Source organism: Xenopus laevis, chromosome 3S (assembly GCF_017654675.1).
Source record: "Xenopus laevis strain J_2021 chromosome 3S, Xenopus_laevis_v10.1, whole genome shotgun sequence".
Classification (NCBI taxonomy): domain Eukaryota; kingdom Metazoa; phylum Chordata; class Amphibia; order Anura; family Pipidae; genus Xenopus; species Xenopus laevis.
The window spans coordinates 19577949-19597800 of NC_054376.1; the positions used below are offsets into that span (position 1 = coordinate 19577949).

The window sequence follows — 19852 nt, forward strand, 5'->3', positions numbered from 1 at the left end:
CAACCAAAGAACAGAAAGCACGCCAAAACTTAGAGACAAACTGAACCCCCCTATCAGAAACAATATTTTCAGGAAAACCATGAAACTTAAAGATGTGAGTAACAAACAGATCAGCCAAGGATTTAGCAGAAGGTAGGTGTGGAAGGGGTACAAAATGGCTCATCTTGCTAAACCTATCCACCACCACCCAGACCACAGTTTTTCCCTGTGAAGGAGGCAAATCAACAATAAAGTCCATTGAAAGATGGATCCAAGGTCTTTCTGGAATTGGTAAGGAAATCAGCAAACCCTGGGAAGACTTCCGAGAGGATTTTGACCTTTGGCAGATTGGACATGAATTAACAAAGGCCTTAGCATCCTGTTTGAAGGATGGCCACCAAACATGACGGGATAACAGGGATACCGTTTTAGCAATACCTGGATGTCCTGCCATTTTAGAATCATGAACCTCCCTTAATACTTGCACCCTTAACTCCTGTGGTACAAACCATCTCCCTGAAGGGGTATCTGTAGGAGCAGATGTTTGAAGAGGGAGCAACAAAGAAGAAAGGTCAGATTCAAGGGTTGCTATGATCATTTCTCTGGGAATAATGGGAGTACACTCACTAGAGTCAGAAGAAATGGATTCAAAACTCCTAGAGAGTGCATCCGCCTTGGTGTTTTTAGTCCCAGGCCTGAAAGTCAAAGAAAAATTAAACCTTGTGAAAAATAGAGCCCACCTAGCCTGCCTCGGATTAAGGCGTTTAGCAGACTCTATATATAGAAGATTTTTTGTGGTCAGTATAGACCGTCACCAGATGTTTAGACTCTCCAGGAGATGCCGCCATTCCTCAAAGGCCCACTTAACTGCCAACAACTCCCTGTTACCTATATCGTAATTCACCTCAGCAGGTGAGAATTTCCTGGAGAAAAAGGCACAGGGATGTAATTTGTTGGTAGTCGGGTGCCTTTGAGAAAGGACTGCCCCAGCTCCTACCTCAGAGGCATCAACCTCAACAACAAAAGGTAGTGCAGTATCGGGGTGTCTGAGAATGGGGGCTGAACTGAATTCCTTTTTGAGGAATTCAAATGCTTGAACGGCCTCAGGGGGCCACATGCTGGGGTCAGCACCCTTTTTAGTCAGATTAGTGATGGGTGCCACAATGAGGGAAAATTTTTTGATAAACTGCCGATAATAATTAGCAAAACCAAGAAATCTTTGGGTTGCACGTAACGAAAGGGGTTGGGTCCAATCCAGGACTGCTCTCACCTTGCCTGGATCCATTTCTAGACCCTTGCTGGAAATGTTAAACCCCAAAAACTGAACAGAAGAAACCCCAAAAGTACATTTCTCTAGTTTTTGCATAAAGATTATTCCCCCTTAGCCTTTGTAAGACTTCACAAACATGATTTTGATGTTCCTTCATGTTGGAGGAAAAAATAAGAATATCGTCTAGGTAGACCACTACGAAGATCCCCAACAGGTCCCTGAAGATGTCATTGACAAACTCCTGGAACACTGCAGGGGCGTTACAAAGACCAAAAGGCATAACAAGATACTCGTAGTGGCCATCCCTGGTGTTAAATGCAGTCTTCCACTCATCCCCCTCCCTGATTCGAATCAAGTTATAAGCCCCCCTAAGATCAAGTTTGGTAAAGACTTTTGCATTTTTAACTTGATCGAAAATTTCAGAAATTAGAGGGAGAGGATAGCGATTTTTTATGGTAATCTTATTGAGCCCTGTATTGATTATAATCAATACAGGGGTGAAGACCACCATCTTTTTTCCCAACAAAATAGAAGCCCGCCCCCGCAGGGGAACTAGAAGGTCTGATGAAACCCCTTTCTAGGTTCTCCTTTATATACTCTTTCATTGCCTGGGCTTCGGGCAATGAAAGAGGATAGGTTCTACCACGAGGAGGAGTTGACCCAGGGACCAGATCTATTGGGCAGTCATACTGCCGGTGTGGGGGTAAGGTTTCTGCTGCCTTTTTAGAGAAGACATCAGCGAATTCTGCATATGCAGCAGGTAACCCTTCAAGTGATGTAGTTGCAACTACAGAGGGAAAACATACCCCACCACACATAGTACCCCATTGAACCACCTCCCTTGAGACCCAGTCAATCAGAGGGTTATGCCTCTGGAGCCACGGTAACCCCAAAATAAGAGGAGAGGAAGCACCCTCTATGAGGTAAAAAGCTATCTCCTCACAATGCAAATTATTAACATACATGGAAAGAGTTACCGTCTCCTTAAAGATTACACCTGACCCTAAGGGTCTTCTGTCCACTGCCATTATTCTCATGGGGGCACTTAGAGGAACTACAGGGATACAGAATTTAGCTGCAAAAGCAGTATCCAGAAAATGACCCTCCGCATCTGAGTCCACAAATGCGGACAGTTTGACAGAGCCCGTAGGCCAAGTTAGTTTAACTGGTAACAAAACTTTAGAGGAAGATTGGGGAGAGGAAACTCCTGCACCCAAATGGAGCATCCCCTTCTCCATTTAGGCTTCGGAGATTCCCGGCCTCTTAGAACATTGGTTCAGAAAATGTCCCTTCTCACCACAGTACATACAGAGACCCAGGGAATGCCTGCGTGCCTTTTCCTCAGGAGTTAGGTGGGATATGCCTAATTGCATAGGCTCCTCCTGAGGTAGAGGCACAAAGGGGTTAGGAGATTTTACATTGGTTACCACATTGGATCTTATATTAGTAACCCCAGAGAAGTTTGTACTCCTCTCACCCCTTCTCTCCCTTTGCCTTCTATCTACCTGGATGGCGAGTAACCCCAGAGAAGTTTGTACTCCTCTCACCCCTTCTCTCCCTTTGCCTTCTATCTACCTGGATGGCGAGGGACATGAGACCATCCAGGTTAGAAGGTAGGGGGTAATTAACCAGACTATCCTTTACAGAATCGGATAACCCCAACCGGAATTGACTCCTTAGAGCCAAATCATTCCACCCAGTTTCCACTGCCTACCGGCGGAATTCGGTGCAGTACACCTCCGCATCCCTTTTCCCTTGGTGCAACTTACGAACCGCGGTATCGGCAGATGATGCACGATCCGGGTCATCGTAAAGAATGGCCATACTGTTAAAGAAGGTGTCTCGGGAATAACAAGCAGGGTCTGAAGAAGGCAGCCTGAGGGCCCAAATTTGGGGGTCACCCAAAAGCAGGGTCATTATAAACCTTACTTTCTCCTCATCAGATTGAAAAGAATGAGGAAAGAAACTAAGGTACAGCTTACAAGCCTCTTTGAAAACAAAAAATTTAGTGCGATCGCCACTGAACCTTTCGGGGAACACAATCTTGGGTTCATGGGGTTTAGATGAGTTACCCCAACTGGCAGAAGAACCCACAGGAGGTGCAGGAACAGGATTAGGCGGCTGCTGCGAAGGCTCCAACTGGGGGGTCAGATTGTGGAACCCTTGAAGCAAATAATTCTGTTTTTGCTCTTGATCCTCCATACATTGCAGCAAGGTAGTGAGCAACATCTCAGTGGAAGTTTGAGGTGTAGCAGAGGCAGCAGCTTCATGACCGTCGTCCTCCATGGCCCGTGATAATGTCACGTCCGGCACCCGATACCAGAACAAATGCCAAGCACCCTGATCTCGGCTCGGCTTCACCAGTAGTGTGACCACCGTTGGGCTTTGGGAGGAGCCCTCAGCTTACTTGGCTGCCACCTGGACTTAACGAGGGGTGCAAGGCGAGATGTTCTAGCTGGCGAAGGGGCATGGCTGTTAGCAAAGTCTTTTTAGGCCGAAGGTCACGGTACAAAGGATTAGGCAGAAGGATGGTCAAACAGGCAGGGTCGAGGCAGGCGGATATCAAGAATCGTCAGGCAGTCAAGGGTCAAACCGGGTAATCAAACAGATGGGGTCAGGCAGAAAGAGTAGTCGAGATGCAGGCAAAGGTCAGGATACGGATGTCAGAATAGTCAGGAACAGGCAGGGATCAAACCGGAATAACAGATACAAGTTTCACAGGAACAGACAGCACAAGGCTTCAGGAACCACCAGAATCAAGATTCTATCACGGGCACTGGCTGGGAGACAGAATGGGCCTTATATAGGTTCAAATTTTGCGTCAAAAACGTGCTGGCACAAATGCGCCAGCGTGCCTGTATCTTTAAGAGGCGTGCAGGCGTGCCACGCGCGCCCTAGAATCTAAGATGGCGCCGGCGCTGACTCGTGGACCATGCGACGGGCGTCCCCGCCGACGACGCGGTGGACAACCCCACCGCACAGGTACTGTTACAATAACTCTAGTGATGTTACTGACATCAACATGATCTATTTTTTAGATCTCTTGTTTAGATAACTTGTTCTTGTGTATATAGATCGCTATATATCTATATACACAAGAACAAAATCAATTTACTATGCAGGCGGTAGAGCCAAAATTATTTTATGTTTAATGGAGTTTATTATTTATAAAAGTGTGGCACGGCAATGGGGGTGCGATTTGCGCCCCCAATACGCAAATCTTTTTATGGCATGGTTACAGAAACATTACATCTTCAGTGATGATACGCAATATCTCACTAATGTCAGTAGATAGAAGATATTATCTATCTATCTATATATATATATATACATAGATTCAAGATACATATATATATATATATATATATATATATATATATATACATATATATATATATATATACATATATATATATATATATACATATATATATATATATATATATATATATATATATATATATATATATATATATATATATATATATATAGTCTGATATTGGTGTGGAAAAGTAGTGAATCACAATTGCAAAAATTTGTGAACTTCTGCAATAATAATGGGAGAAATGTAGAATTTACGATACTGTAAATGTAATCTTAACAATATGGAGTTCCAATTTATATCGAAAGATGATTAAGTACATACTGATATCTATAGGTAATCTATAAGCAGAAATTCACTTTTACAACGAGAGAGTAGTCAACCGGACTCCTTGCTGGAGAGCATACCGACTGGACAGCTCAAATGTCTTAGACGGAACTGTTCCACTTGGGATGCTTTCCAGCAAAGAGCAATGCAGTTGTGGGATAGACTCTGAAATAGAGGATATGGAGTCAATAACATTAAGAGAGCATATGATAAGGCAGTGTTAACTAAGAGGGATGATTTATTTTTGACCTACGGACACAGGAAAAGAAATCAAACAACGCAAATAGCTAAAAGAATTGAATTTTTTACTACATATAATTTAAAAGCTAAAGAAATTCAACATATTATTACGAAACATTGGTGAGTAGTCTGACCCAGTTTTGTCACAACATGATCTTGGGAAGCCACAGTTTATATACAAACATGGACATAATCTGAAAGATAGTGTGACCAGAAAACTGTTATCCATAAATCTGTGAATTACGGGAAGACTGTCTGCCATAGACTCCATTTTATTCAAATATTCCGAGATTTTAACAATAAATACCCTTGTCTCTGTAATAATAAAACAGTACCTTGTACTTGATCCTAACTAAGATATAATTTATCCTTATTGGAAGCAAATACGGCTATTGGATTACATTAATGTTTAATTGATTTTATAATAGACTTAATGGGATGAAGATCCAAATTATGAAAAGATCTGTTATCCGGAAAACCCTAGGTCACAATCATTCTGGGTAACAGGTCCCATACCTATACAGGGATTGTACAGAATAATGGAAGTACCATTTATTAGGCTAAAACTCAATGAACTGCATTTATTTTCAAAAATATGTTGTTGTTACTAAACCACCATACTCATAAGATGTTCCTAGCTATATACCACCAGTTATATATTTAATTTTTCATACATCCCTTTTGGTGTAACTAGTGATTCAGAGCATGAATCACTAGTTACACACTGGGAATGTGACTTGCTCAATCCATGCCTGGGTGAGTATCAGTTCCTTTGGTGCCGGTAGTCATTCCTTTGCACAATGCAGTGTCTGAGCTGTGAGTGTTGAGTCGCTGAATTCTCAAGCAGCAGCAGAGGTTTTTCAGTAGCGTGAAAAAAGAGAGATGGATAAAGGCGTGCGAGAGACAGGGAGCGTGCTAGGATTAATAAAGAAGGGGGATGGAGGATATGAGCGTGGAGAGGTGTGAGGGAAATGCAGTTCAAGGCAGGGATATTAATGGATAGGAGAGAGGGATCAACTAGCAATGGAGAGGGAAGGGGTTAGATATAGATGGAGGAAGACAAAGCTTGTATAAAGATGATTATTCACCTATAATATCTATTTAATGGCATGTGTTTGTTAATGAAGAGAGAAAGAGTGGATGAATGGACAGGCAGACAGATGGTTAAAATGTGGCTGAATGGGTGGATAGAGAGATGATAGATGCAGTGCACATGTATGCTCAGGCTAGAGAGAAGAATGAATGTGCATGTTGGGGGGAGAATAAGTGGAGCTACATCTGGGAAACCATGCACTATTACTAATGGGGGGAGGGTAGAGACACGAAAGAAGGGAAAGAAGGTGGTACAGAACACATTTTCTATGGTGTAGCATACAGTCTCCCTCTATATATATATATATATATATATATATATATATATATATATATATATATATATATATATATATATATATATATATATATATAATTCATACAGCTATTGCATTGCTTCCGTCCTCCCTTCAGAATGTGACACACTTGCACAGACAGAGAAGAGCACCACACGGCCCCTCCTCCTGCTTGAAATAGAGTTAACCCTCAACAAATCAAGATGGCCGCCCTGGTGTTCCTCAAGGCTTTGCATTCTCAAAAGGCTGTTACCATGTTACCCCTGTCAGGAAGCATGATAGCCGGTGATGTGCAGGGAGTGTAGGAAAAGAGCAGCCTGTACTGTATTTACTGGTCGATTTAATTCACTCTGATTCAGATACAGTCAGGGATTTGTGGTTATTTCTTTTGGTAAGTGGAACTGTTGCATGCAAGTAGGACTGAGTTGACTTATATGCACTTGTTTGGTGATGGAAGAACTAATCTGTGGCTATTCTATTTATCCTCACAGGTGTCCTCTAGTGGTATGGTAACCTTACAGTGCAGCGCTCACTGACTGGCTTGTGCAGTGGCATGGCGGGGGCCTGGCTGGTTTTGTGGGGTCTTTGTTCAGCTGCCATTTTGCTGACGTCATCTACACAAGGTAAGAGACTTTTTACTTTCTTCTCAGTTCTATCTAAGGCTACTGGAACTGCACACTGACCCATAAACATATTACATCTGTAAAGTTCTAGAACATTGGTCCTTTTCCCCATCTAGTTACTTGCACAATCACATTCTTAACACCTTTAATGGTAAAATATTTTCTCTCTTTCAGCAATCCCTAGACGTTCCATTATTGAAACCACAAATAGCCTTAAACTGGATTTATATTGACGCCATTCTCCAGCAACATCTGTAGTTATTAAGGGAAATTAGTTTTCCACAAATTATTCCTCTGTTCCCACTTGCCCTTTCTCATTCATCCCATCCATTAAGCCCTTTTCCTATGCTTCTTTTCTCTTAACCCCTTCCCCTATACCGTTTCCTTTTTTTAATTCCAACACATACACCATCCCATGTAGAATGGGGCTCCAATCCTCAAATTCATAGGACTTCTTCTCTGTTCCTGCCTCACACATCTTTTCATTTCTATTTGCATGTTAACCCAGTTTCTATCCATCCCCCACCATACATAATCTCGTCTGAGAAGGGCTGAAAGGAGCCAAAAAGCCCTTAGCTAGCAATTATATGCAAAGTGATGCCTTTCGGAATCAGAAGGTATTTACTTGTCTCATGCCATACACACAGCACTGCCTAGATACCAAAAATGAGAATTTTGATTCTCCCATAAGGCATCATGGGCGGAGACATGCAAATCACTCCAGTGTCGGACTGGGACACCAGGGGCCCACCCAAAAACCTTTGACCTGGGACCCACCAAAAAAACTTAGACCAGGGGCCCACTGTCAGTACTATTATTCTTCCTCTCCTCACTCAGCCTCTATAGAAATAGGGAATGGCCATGAAATAGGCCAAATATTTAGCAGCACAAGGGCCCACTGACACCTGGGTCCACCGGGACTTTTCCTGGTATCCCGGTGGGCCAGTCCGACACCGAATCTGTGTCCCTTTGACCAACTATGCATCCAGAACCGCTGGATATAGCACAGATACAGCCTAATGCTTTTTGGCTCCTTTCAGCCCTTCTCACCATAACCAGATTTGGTTCCCCATTTTGCTACTCTCCAAGTAGCAAAATGAAGCCATGTTCCAATATCTTGCACTGATGAGATCTAACAAGATCGAAACAGGCTGTCTGCAAGTTTGAATATATGGCTCTTACGGAACACATTTTAGGACATCCTGCAGCTAAATACGTGTTCTTCATGCGATATCCTATGCCTTCGGAATGGCACATTGGTCGCTTTTACCGTCACTCATCGTCCAAAGCTGCAATCACACCTCCGTCCTCTACCCTCCCTTCTCAGCCGTCAGTCATACGAACTCAGCCTTCCACCCTCCACCCTCAGTCCTCTTCCTTTTAGTCCTCTTCCTTCCACCCTCCCTGCTCAGCCCTCCACCCTCTTTCCTCAGCACTACCCCCTAGGATCTCTCTTTTCAGCCGACATAAAAGTGGTGAGCGAGGGTGGAAGGAAGAGGACTGAAGGCAAAGGACTGAGGGCGGAAGACTGAGGGCGGAGATCGTATGACTGACGGCTGAGAAGGGAGGGTAGAGGACGGAGGTGTGACTGCAGATTTGGACGATGAGTGACAGTAAAAGCAACCGATGCGCCATTCCGAAGGCATAGGACATTGCATGCAGGACAGGTATTTCACTGGAGGAAGTCCTAAAATGCATTCCGTGGGCTCTAAACCATTAGGCTGTATCTGTGCTATAAACCAGCGGTTCTGGATGCATAGTTGGCCAAAGGGACACAAAGGAGTGATTTGCATGTCTCCGCCCATGATGCCTTATGGGAGAAACTCTCATTTTTGGTATCTAGGCAGTGCTGTGTGTATGGCATGAGACAAGTAAATACCTTCTGATTCCAGAAGGCATCACTTTGCATATAATTGCTAGCTAAGGGCTTTTTGGCTCTTTTCAGCCCTTTTCACCATAACCAGATTTGGTTCCCCATTATATTATTTTTAATAATAGAGATTAAAAACAATACATTTGAAAATGCTATGTAGAAAGAAATTAGTCTGATTCTGTAAAAGTTAGCCAGTATAAACAGGCCAAATTTCCAATGTCTTCTCAGCTCTAAGAATAAAGAAAATTGGAAGAAGGAACTGATTAGAAAAAAATTGAACAAAGAAGGAATTGGCAGAAGGTTGGAGGAGGTTTTTTTTAAAGGTCCAGCAATAATGATACCATAAAAGCAATATATTAGACATGAAATAGATTTCAGTATGGACATATTACTCCATAATGGTGTTTACAAAATATTATAAATATTCCAGGCATCTAGAGTTATGTTTTTTCATATGAAGGTTAAATACAGCTTGTGTCTTTCTAGGCTTCAATCCATGTGAGATAATAGTATTGTGCTTGAAGCATTTTGTGGCTTCTCGCCACTTCCTCAAAAGCATAAAGCTTTTGAGGAAGTGGCGAGAAGCCACGAAACGTGTCAATCATGGGATATTTATCACATTCATATGAGTTATATTCATGTTTTTAACTATTTTTAATAAATGAAGATTTTTAACTAACACACCAAGTGCTCCGTATGAACTATTGTACACCTGAGACTTTATATTACCCCGCTCTGGACCCCTAGGCTTATCAGGAAATCTGCGATGAAATTTCTCTTTAAGCCTATCAGCTCTAACATGGGAAGCAGGAGTCCAAGATCTCTCCTCTGGACCATACCCTTTCCAGTGCACTAAGTTTTTCCAATTTCTGAACCAAAAACTCAGGTTGACCCTCAACCATTACTGGATGAGTAGGAGACTGTTGTTGACTCTGCTTAGCAGGTTTTACAAGAGAAACATCAAATGTGTTAGCATAGAGATTATTAGGAAGTTTAAGATGAACAGTAGAAGGGTTGATTATTGCAATAATAGGATATGGACCAATAAACCTAGGACTCAACTAAAGCGAAGGAACCTTGAGTTTTATATTTTTTGTGGACAACCAAACCAGATCCCCAACCTGATATTTGGGTGCTTCCCTACGGTATCTATCAGCTGCCTTCCTGTTCCTTGTGCCAGATTCTAGAAAAATGGCACAAAGAAGAATTCACCTTCAGAACAGGCGATAAATGGCCACAATAATTAAAAGGTTTTGAATGTAAACCATATACAATAAAAAATGGAGCCTGACTAGTGGATTCATGCAAAGAATTGTTATATGCAAATTCTGCCCATGGAAGCATGTCAGACCACTGAGATTGATTGTCAGATACGTAACATCTCAAAAACTGTTCTAGAGACTGAGACAAGATCTGAGTGTGGCAAGATCTGACCCTAAGGCTGCCACAATCACCTCTTTGGCAAAAATGGAAACATACTCAAAGGATTCAGGCAGATTTGATTCAAAACTCATAGAGAGTGTGTCTGCCTTAGTATTCTTAGAACCAGGCCTATAAGTCAGAGAAAAATTAAATCTAGTAAAGAATAAAGCCCATCTGGCCTGTCTCGGGTTTAAACGTTTTGCCGACTTAATATACAAAAGGTTCCTATGGTCAGTATAAACCATAATAGTATGCTTGGCACCCTCTAACAAGTGTCTCCATTCTTGAAAAGCCCCTTAAATGGCTAATAATTCTCTATTTCCAATATCATAATTGGCCTCTGAGGAAAAGAATTTCCTGGAAAAAAAGCACAAGGATGTACCTTAGTAGTTATTGGATGCCTTTGGAATAGGACTGCTTCTGAGGCCTTCGAACCTTTTCCTCAGGAGATAGATGAGTAACCCCAAATTGCATGGATTTCTCCTGAGGCAGGGCTGTCACTTCAGAGATTAACTGGCCCCTGCATTGTTTAAACCTCAAATTCAGAATAATTCTCTGTATTGTTTACTCCTGTGATCCCCCTGCATTGTTAACACCTATTGTTCACACCCTAAAGCCCTGTGCTGTTCACATCTGAGACCCAGACTGAAACTGCCCACATTGTTCACCTGTTCACACTGTATACAAAATGCTAATGGGGCACCAGCACTGTGTCACTGTATGTAGTACATTTTAGAATGATCCTGAAAGGTTTCCTTATCTCCTGCTCTCTTCTGCCCTATGCTCCCTGTGTGTGCCCTACCTGCGTGTGCCCTGCTCTGCCTGTGTGCCATGTGCCCTACTCTGCCTGCGTGTGCCATACTCTGCCTGCATGTGCCACGTGCCCTACTCTGCCTGCGTGTGCCCTACTCTGCCTGCGTGTGCCCTGCTCTGCCTGCTTGTACCCTGCTCTGCCTGTGGTACCCTGCTCTGCCTGCGTGTACCCTGCTCTGCCTGCATGTGCCCTGCTCTGCCTGCGTGTGTCCTGCTCTGCCTGCGTGTGCCCTGCTCTGCCTGCGTGTGCCCTGTGTGCCCTGGTTTGCCTGTGTGTGCCATGCTGTGCCTGTGTGTGTCCTGCTCTGCCTGTGTGTGCTCTGTGTGCCCAATGCGCCATGCCGTGCCTGTGCGTGCCCTGCTCTGCCTGTGTGTGCCATGCTGTGCCTGTGTGTGCCCTGCTCTGCCTGTGTGTGCTCTTTGTGCCCTGTGCACCATGCTGTGCCTGCGTGTGCCCTGCTCTGCCTGCGTGTGTCCTGCTCTGCCTGTGTGTGCCATGCGTGCCTGTGTGTGCCCTGCTCTGCCTGTGTGTGCCATGCTGTGCCTGTGTGTGCCCTGCTGTGCCTATATGTGCCCTGCTGTGTCTGTGTGCCATACTCTGCCGGTGTGTGCCATGCTGTGCCTGTGTGTGCCCTGCTCTGCCTGTGTGTGCTCTTTGTGCCCTGTGCACCATGCTGTGCCTGCGTGTGCCCTGCTCTGCCTGCGTGTGTCCTGCTCTGCCTGTGTGTGCCATGCTGTGCCTGTGTGTGCCCTGCTCTGCCTGTGTGTGCCATGCTGTGCCTGTGTGTGCCCTGCTGTGCCTATATGTGCCCTGCTGTGTCTGTGTGCCATACTCTGCTGGTGTGTGCCCTGCTCTGCCTGTGTGTGCTGTGTGCCCTGCTCTGCCTGTGTGTGCCATGCTGTGCCTGTGTGTGCCCTGCTGTGCCTGTGTGTGCCCTGCTTTGCTTGTGTGTGCCACACTGTGCCTATGTGTGCCCTGCTGTGATGTGTGTGCCATACTCTGCCTGTGTGTGCCCTGCTCTGCCTGTGTGTGCCCTGCTCTGCCTGTGTGCCCTGCTCTGTCTCTGTGTGCCCTGTTCTGCCTGTGTGTGCTATGCTGTGGCTGTGTGTGTCCTGCTCTGCCTGTGTGTACCATGCTGTGCCCGTGTGTGCCCTTCTCTGTCTGTGTGTGCCATGCTGTGCTTGTGTGTGTCCTGCTCTGCCTGTGTGCCCTTTTTGCCCTGTGTGCCATGCTGTGCCTGTGTGTGCCCTGCTCTGCCTGTGTGTGCCATGCTGTGCCTGTGTGTGCCCTGCTCTGCCTGTGTGTGCTCTGCTCTGCCTGTTTGTGTGCCCTGTTCTGCCTGTGTGTTCTGCCTGTGTTTGCCCTGCTCTACATGTGTGCCCTGTTCTGTCTGTGTGTGCCCTACTCTGCCTTTGTGTGCTCTGCTTTGCCTGTGTGTGCCCTGTGTGCCCTAGTCTGCCTGTTTGTGCGCTGCTCTGCCTGTGTGTGCCCTGCTTTGCCTGTGTGTGCCATGCTGTGCCTGTGTGTGCCCTGCTCTGCCTGTGTGTGCTATGCTGTGCCTGTGTGTGCTCTGTGTGCCCTGCTCTGCCTGTGTGTTCCCTGCTCTGCCTGTGGAACATAAGCCTGGTATTTGTTCTAGGGGTTTGTTAGTATTTGAAAATAAATTACTGTTAGGGGCCCCTAAGGTGTTTAATCATGTGCTGGGTGCTGTGTTATCCAAGGGGAAGAGGAGGCATATGGATTGAAGGGTATGTCTTAATATGGCAATTTTTTTCACATATGAGTGATAAGTGATATCCCTGCAGTGAGCACCAACCATTTGGCTTTTTGGTGTGTTACCACAATTAATGTGGACATGGTCTTGTGGTAAAATAGGTGTGGCTTAAAGTGGGTGTGGTTTAGAAACGGGGAGTGGTCAACACTGGCTTCCATTATTGGCCCTCCACTATGTAGGCCGGAGAAATTTCGTCCCTCAGTACAACAGTACAGTACAAAGTTGAACAGCACTGTCCTGAGGGAAAGGTAATGAAGGGACTGGTGCTATGTCAGTATTATATACTGTAGGTACAGATGAAACTCTTTCAGCCCGCCTTTCCCTTTGCCTCCTAACAATCTGGATGGCTAACCTCATAATGTCATCCAGAGTGGAAGGAGGGGGATACCAGGCTGTCTTTGACAGACTCAGAAAGCCCCACCCCAAATTGGCTACGAAGAGAAGTATCAGTTTCAACAGACCAGCGGCGGAATTCCGTACAATACTCCTCTAATACCCTTTTCCCCGGCTGGGATTAAGAATGGGGAATCGATTAAAGAAACACGATCCGGGTCATTGTATAAAATTGCCATAGTACTAAAAAATACCTCTAGGGAAAAACGGGCAGGGTCATAATGCCCATATTTGTGGGTCACCTTGTAGTAAGGTCATAACGAACCTTACTTTCTCCTCTCCGAAAGCAAGGGAGAGAGGGAAAAAACTTGCAATTTGAGAGTTGCAATTTGCATGCCTCTTGAAAAATAAAAAACGTACTCCTCTCCCCACTTATGGTCCTCCGATGCCATCAGGTCTTAATATGAGAGGAAATGTAATATGGCGCGAAATTTAAAGGTATAAATAGCCTATTTTGATTACTGGACCTTGCCCGTTATAGGAGTTTGTTCCTGGTGCTATTTAAGCTTTGTGCTATTCTGTTTGAACCTGGATGACCTGGATCGTGCTTCTTCAGCCGACTCCGCGATTTGTAAATTACGTGTTTTGCCGATGGGCAGTAGAAACTGGTTGAAACAACATCGCTCTTCGCAGTCAGTTCCATATTGGGCTTTCAGATTCTGTCAAAGACAGCCTGGTAAATTATCCTCTATCTTCCAACTTGGATGATCTCAGGTCTCTTGCCATCCAGGTAGATAGAAGACAGAGGATATAGAAGGTGTGAGAGGGGTACTTCTTTTTATTCTGGGTTTACCAATGTTAAGTCTAACTTTCCTAATGTGGTGACCAATGTTAAGCCTCCTAATCCCTCTGTGCCTCTACCTCAGGAGGAACCCATGCAATTGGGCATATCCCATCTAACTCCTGAGGAAAAGGCTCGCAGGCGGTCCTTGTGTTTATGCATTTACTGTGGGGAAAAGGGTAATTTCCTAAATCAATGTCCTAAGAGGCCGGGAAACTTCCTAAATGGAGAAGGGAAGCTCGATTTGGGTAAAGAAGTTTCCTCTCCCCATTCTTCCTCTAGGATTTTGATACAGGTTAAGTTAACCTGGCCTACAGGCTCTGTCAAGTTGTCCGCTTTTGTGGATTCAGGGGCAGAGGGGAGTTTTTTGGATGCTGCCTTCGCAGCAAGATTTTGTATTCCTCTAACCCCTAAATCCTCCTATGAGGATATTAGCGGTCTGGTGAGTAAAAAGACTGAGGTCTTATCTTTGTGTTCTAATAACTTCGAGGAGTTTGCCTTTTATATTATTGAGGGTGCTTCTTCTCCTCCTTCTAATCTTGGGATTACCTTGGTTACAAGCACACAACCCACATATTGACTGGGTAACTGGGGAGGTTCTTCAATGAGGTTTAAAATGTCAGGGGTCTTGCATTCCCCCAGTGGTAGCTACTACATCTCTTGAGGGGTTACCTGCAGCCTACACAGATTTTGCAGATGTCTTTTCTAAGAAAGCCACAGAGACCTTACCCCCACATAAGCAGTATGACTGTCCAATCAACCTCATTCCTGGGTCTACTCCCCCTCAAAGCAGAACTTACCCTCTCTCCTTGCCTGAAGCCCAGGCAATGAGGGAGTATATTCAGGAAAACCTTGAAAGAGGTTTCATCAAACCCTCTAGTTCCCCTGCTGGTGCGGGTTTCTTTTTTGTTGGTAAAAAAGATGGTGGTCTTTGTCCCTGTATTGACTATAGGGGTCTATATAAGATCACCATAAAGAACCATTACCCCCTTCCTCTAATTTCGGAATTATTTGATCAGGTTAGAAATGCCAGTATTTATTCCAAGCTTGATCTTAGAGGTGCATATAACCTCATCCGTATCAGGAAGGAGGATGAGTTGAAAATGGCCTTTAACACCAGGGACAGCCACTACGAATATTTAGTAATGCCGTTTGGTATTTGTAACGCCCCTGCAGTGTTTCAGGAATTTGTCAATGACATCTTCCGGGACCTGCTGGGATTATTCGTAGTGGTCTATCTAGACGATATCCTGATCTTTTCTTCCAATTTGAGTGATCACCGTAAACACGTGCAGGAGGTGTTACTCAGGTTGAGGAAAAACAACCTCTATGCCAAACTAGAGAAGTGCACCTTTGAGGTTTCGTCTGTCCAATTTTTGGGGTTTAACATCTCTAGTAAGGGTCTGGAAATGGATCCTGGGAAAGTTAAAGCAGTACTAGACTGGGCACAGCCTCTTTATTTACAGGCAACCCAAAGGTTCTTAGGGTTCGCCAACTATTACCGCCAATTTATAAAAAACTTTTCCTTGATAGTGGCCCCTATCACTGATTTAACAAAGAATCAGTGATAGGGGGCAGTCCTTTCTCAAAGACAAACAACCTTTTTCTCTAAAAAAATTTCGCCTGCTGAGGCTAATTATGATATCGGGAATAGAGAATTATTGGCTGTTAAGTGGGCCTTTGAGGAATGGCGATATCTGTTGTAGGGGGCTAAACATTTGATAACGGTCTTTACTGACCATAAAAATTTGTTACATATCGAGTCTGCCAAGCGGTTGAATCCTAGGCAAGCCAGGTGGGCTTTATTTTTCACCCGGTTTAATTTTTCCCTTACCTACAGGCCTGGCTCCAAAAACACCAAGGCAGATGCACTCTCTAGAATCCAACTCATCTGATTATAGTGAGTGCATTCTTATCATTCCTGGTGAGTTAATTGTGGCAGCTCTGGTATCAGATCTTGCCACCCTATTATCCTCAGTCTAGTGTTCGGCTCTTGTAGAAACTCCCCCTGGGAGATTATTTGTTCCTGAGAATTTGAGGGAACAGGTGTTGGGCGAAGTCCATAATTCCAAAATGGTGAGAAATCCTGGCATCACTAAAATGGTGTCTCTCTTGTCTCGCAATGTATGGTGGTCTTCCTTTAAGCAGGATGTCAAAAGATTTGTTGATTCTTGCCCGGTTTGCCAAAGATCAAAATCCTCCAGGAATTTGTCACAGGGATTGTTAAGGCCACTACATATCCCTGACAGACCCTGGTCCCATCTCTCGATGGATTTTATTGTTGATCTTCCCCCTTCTCAGGGGAAAATGGTAATTTGGGTGGTGGTGGATAGGTTCAGCAAAATTAGCCATTTCATTTCCCTCCCACACCTCCCTTCTGCCAAAACTTTGGCAGAGTTATTCATTTCTAATATTTTTAAGTTACATGGTTTTCCGGTCAATATTGTTTCTGATAGAGGGGTACAATTTGGTGAGCATTCTGCTCTCTAGTTGGAATTGAGTTATCTTTCTACTGCATATCACCCTCAAAAAAATAGTCAAACCGAAAGGGTTAATCAATCTCTTGAGCAATTTCTAAGGTGTTATGTGTCTGACAACCAGTCCTCATGGGCTGAATTATTACCCTGGGCAGAATTTGCTTACAATAATGCATCTCATTCTTCAACTCGTGAATCTCCATTCTTTATTGTTAATGGTTTACATCCCAAAGCATTTTCTTTTTCTGGTTCATTGTCCCCTGTACCCTCTGTTAATTCTTCTGTCAAACAGTTTGCAAAAATTTGGTCTGGGGTGCACAACTCTCTTTCTACAGCTACAAAAAAAAGCAGCTCGTAGAGAGGCACCCAAATATCAGGTGGGAGATTTTGTATGGTTATTTACAAAAAACATTAAGCTGTTTGTCTCAAACTTCCTGATAATTTCATAATTTCTAATTCATTTCATGTTTCCCTCCTCAAACCTACCACATAGGTACGCCAGCAGTCTTTTCCTCCCCCAGTGTTGGTAGAAGGTCAGCCTGAATTTATTGTCCAAGAGCTCCTTGATTCTCGCCTAGTGCGGGGTAAGTTGCAATACTTAGTTAACTGGAAGGGCTACGGTCCTGAGGAGAACTCTTGGGTTCCAGTTGGTGATCTCAGGAATCAGTTCCACCTAAAGTTTCCTGATAGACCTGGGGGTCCAGTGGCCCCCCTAGAGGGGGGTAATGTAAAGACTCACCCGGTGCGGCAGGGACGCCTACCGCGCCATAAACTATTTGAGCTTTGTGCTATTCTGTTTGAACCTGTTTGATTCCTGTTGTGACCCCTGCCTGTCTTTTGACTATTCTGACCTTTGGATCCTGGCCCTTGCCTGTATACCGACTGCCTCTTCTGCTAAATCCCTTCTGAGTGATCTTCCGGTTGGACCCTTGCCTGCCTGACTTTGCTTATTCTCTGCCTGCTTCGACCCGGCCTGTCCTGACTATGATTCTGTCTTACACCTTGTACCATGACCTTCTGCCCAAAAGACTTTGCTTACAGTTGTGCCCCTTCACTTGTTTAGAACCTTTCGCCTTGCACCTCTCGTTTTAAGACCTCGCGGCATCTGAGTAGCTGAGGGCTCCTCCTGAGGCCAAAGGCGGCTGCTACAGGCAGAAGCACGAGCCAAGACAAGGATGCTTGGCATTGGTTCTAGATTCAGGGTGCCAACCATTACACAAGGTCAGACAGGCAGTGGTCGGTACTGGCGGAGTTCTAGCAAGGTCAGACAGGCTGGGGTCGCTACAGGCAGAGTTCAAGCAAAGTCAGACAGGCATGGATCAAAACCAGAGTAACAAACAGATTAAGCGCACCCAGGAATAGTCAGAATAGACCTAACAATGGGCAATGAGTTTAAGCCTGAGGCCACTTTAAATATTTATACTTTGTGTCGAAAACTCATGGCGCGTAAAATCCAGATATGCGTGCCGTGCACGCCATAGGAGATGGGGGCTAGTAAGAAGAGGATGCCTGTGTGGGCATCCCCACCGAGAGCGTGGCAGGCATCCGGCCGGCCAACTAGACCACCGAGTTGAGTCTTTACACCAAGGGGTTGGTGAGCAAAATGTTGCTTGTGAGCCGATGGTTTGGGGATCACTGCATTAGACATTGCATACACATGTAGACTCCAACTCATTAGAATAATGCTTGAGTCACATGCTCATGTATACTCATGAATACACAACCTTTTGTAGACTCATGTACTCATGAAAGCATCTATTGTACATCTGGACTTGTGTTATATTTAGACTGGTGCATTCACGTACAATAATGGATTCATATACTTACAGAGAACTTGAAAGCTATGAGAGATATCTACTTCTACTTTTCTTTATATTAGTTGTACCCCTCCCCAGCTGTATATTTCTCTTGCCCCATAAAAACCAGTTAGCACATGTCGCTGTATTACTCATTTATCCTGACCATTCCAATAAACATTTGTCTCCACCTACCAGCAAAACTTTTTCATTTTCTTAGTTGGCTGCTTTTCTTTATCTCTTTTTCATTCATCCGTTTCAATCCCTCTCCCCCATCTCCTTGTTTTTCTCTCCCCTCCCTCTTTTATTTCTTCCCCTGTATTTAATTATTGCTCAGAAAGCTAATTAACATCTAATTAATTCAGGGATCTCTCTACATTTTCTGGCATATAAATACATTAGGATAATTCTGCCAATTTTAGTTTATAGTTTCAACTGTAAATAACACTGTCTCAGAAATCTAACCTTGAAAGTAACAGACCACCTCATCCACCATTTTTTTGCTCATTCATTTGTGTCAAGGCAGAAGTTTAGGATTCTGAGATTTGCCAGCTGACTGTGTTTTATTGCCTTCTACATTGCATCAGTCATTTGCTCTGTAAGTGAATAAGAGAATGTATGAAGTACAGGAGTAAGTTCCTAGCACAATACCTGTGCAATGTAGATGTAGAATTGGTGCATTGATGACATCTCTCAGTTGTAGCTCATGTGTGATGGAGAACTAAAGGTTGACTGCTACTAAAATACACGCTTCGTTTTCTTTGCTGATTATATTTTCTTTCTAAAATGCAGGCCCGGGCCAAGCAAGCCAGGTGCACCCAAGGCAACCCGGTTGGCCACTTCACCCGGCACGACATTGAGTGTGCACGTGAGCAGTCACGAGTATGCGCTTGCGTGCCGACGACTTTGCCCATGCGTGCCCAATATAACAATTCGTGGAGGGAGGGGGAAAGCAGAGCACGCACAGAGTGAGCAAAGAGGCGTGTTGACACCAAACAAGGGTCCAGACCAGGGGTAGGAGAGAGAAGAAGTACGTGCCTGGCGCCCCCACTCTGTTGCACCCTAGGCACGTGCCTCTTCTGCCTACCCCTAGTTCCGGCCCTGCTAACATGGTTCATCTTCATGTTTAACGATCCCTTGATTTTATTAGAGAACACTGAAACAAAAGTAATGTCTATATACCATAACCCATTCATTTCTTAATTCCTTAGACTTCCTCATCCATTTTTGCTAGAGACTTTAGAATATCAGACTGGTGATATTGCTGAAATGCTAAACAGGAACTAGTCTGGTCAAACTAATGCCATCCAGGATCCAGGGCAGGAAGTAGTCTGCATATTTTAGGCCCAGGCAACAGGTCATTTAAGCCGTCA

The 19852-nt window shown here is 44.4% G+C and overlaps 1 protein-coding gene across 4 annotated transcripts in view; it reads left to right on the forward strand.

The window, feature by feature from the left end:
- LOC108712655 (adhesion G protein-coupled receptor L1-like) overlaps window positions 1–19852 on the forward strand; it is a 442227-nt gene that overhangs the window by 181609 nt on the left and 240766 nt on the right. For all 4 annotated transcript variants that reach the window (XM_041588058.1, XM_041588060.1, XM_041588059.1 and 1 more), the window contains exon 2: window positions 7018–7149. In XM_041588058.1, the coding sequence (XP_041443992.1) occupies window positions 7080–7149 (70 nt within the window). In that variant the 5' untranslated portion in view covers window positions 7018–7079. The remainder of the gene's footprint in view (window positions 1–7017; window positions 7150–19852) is intronic.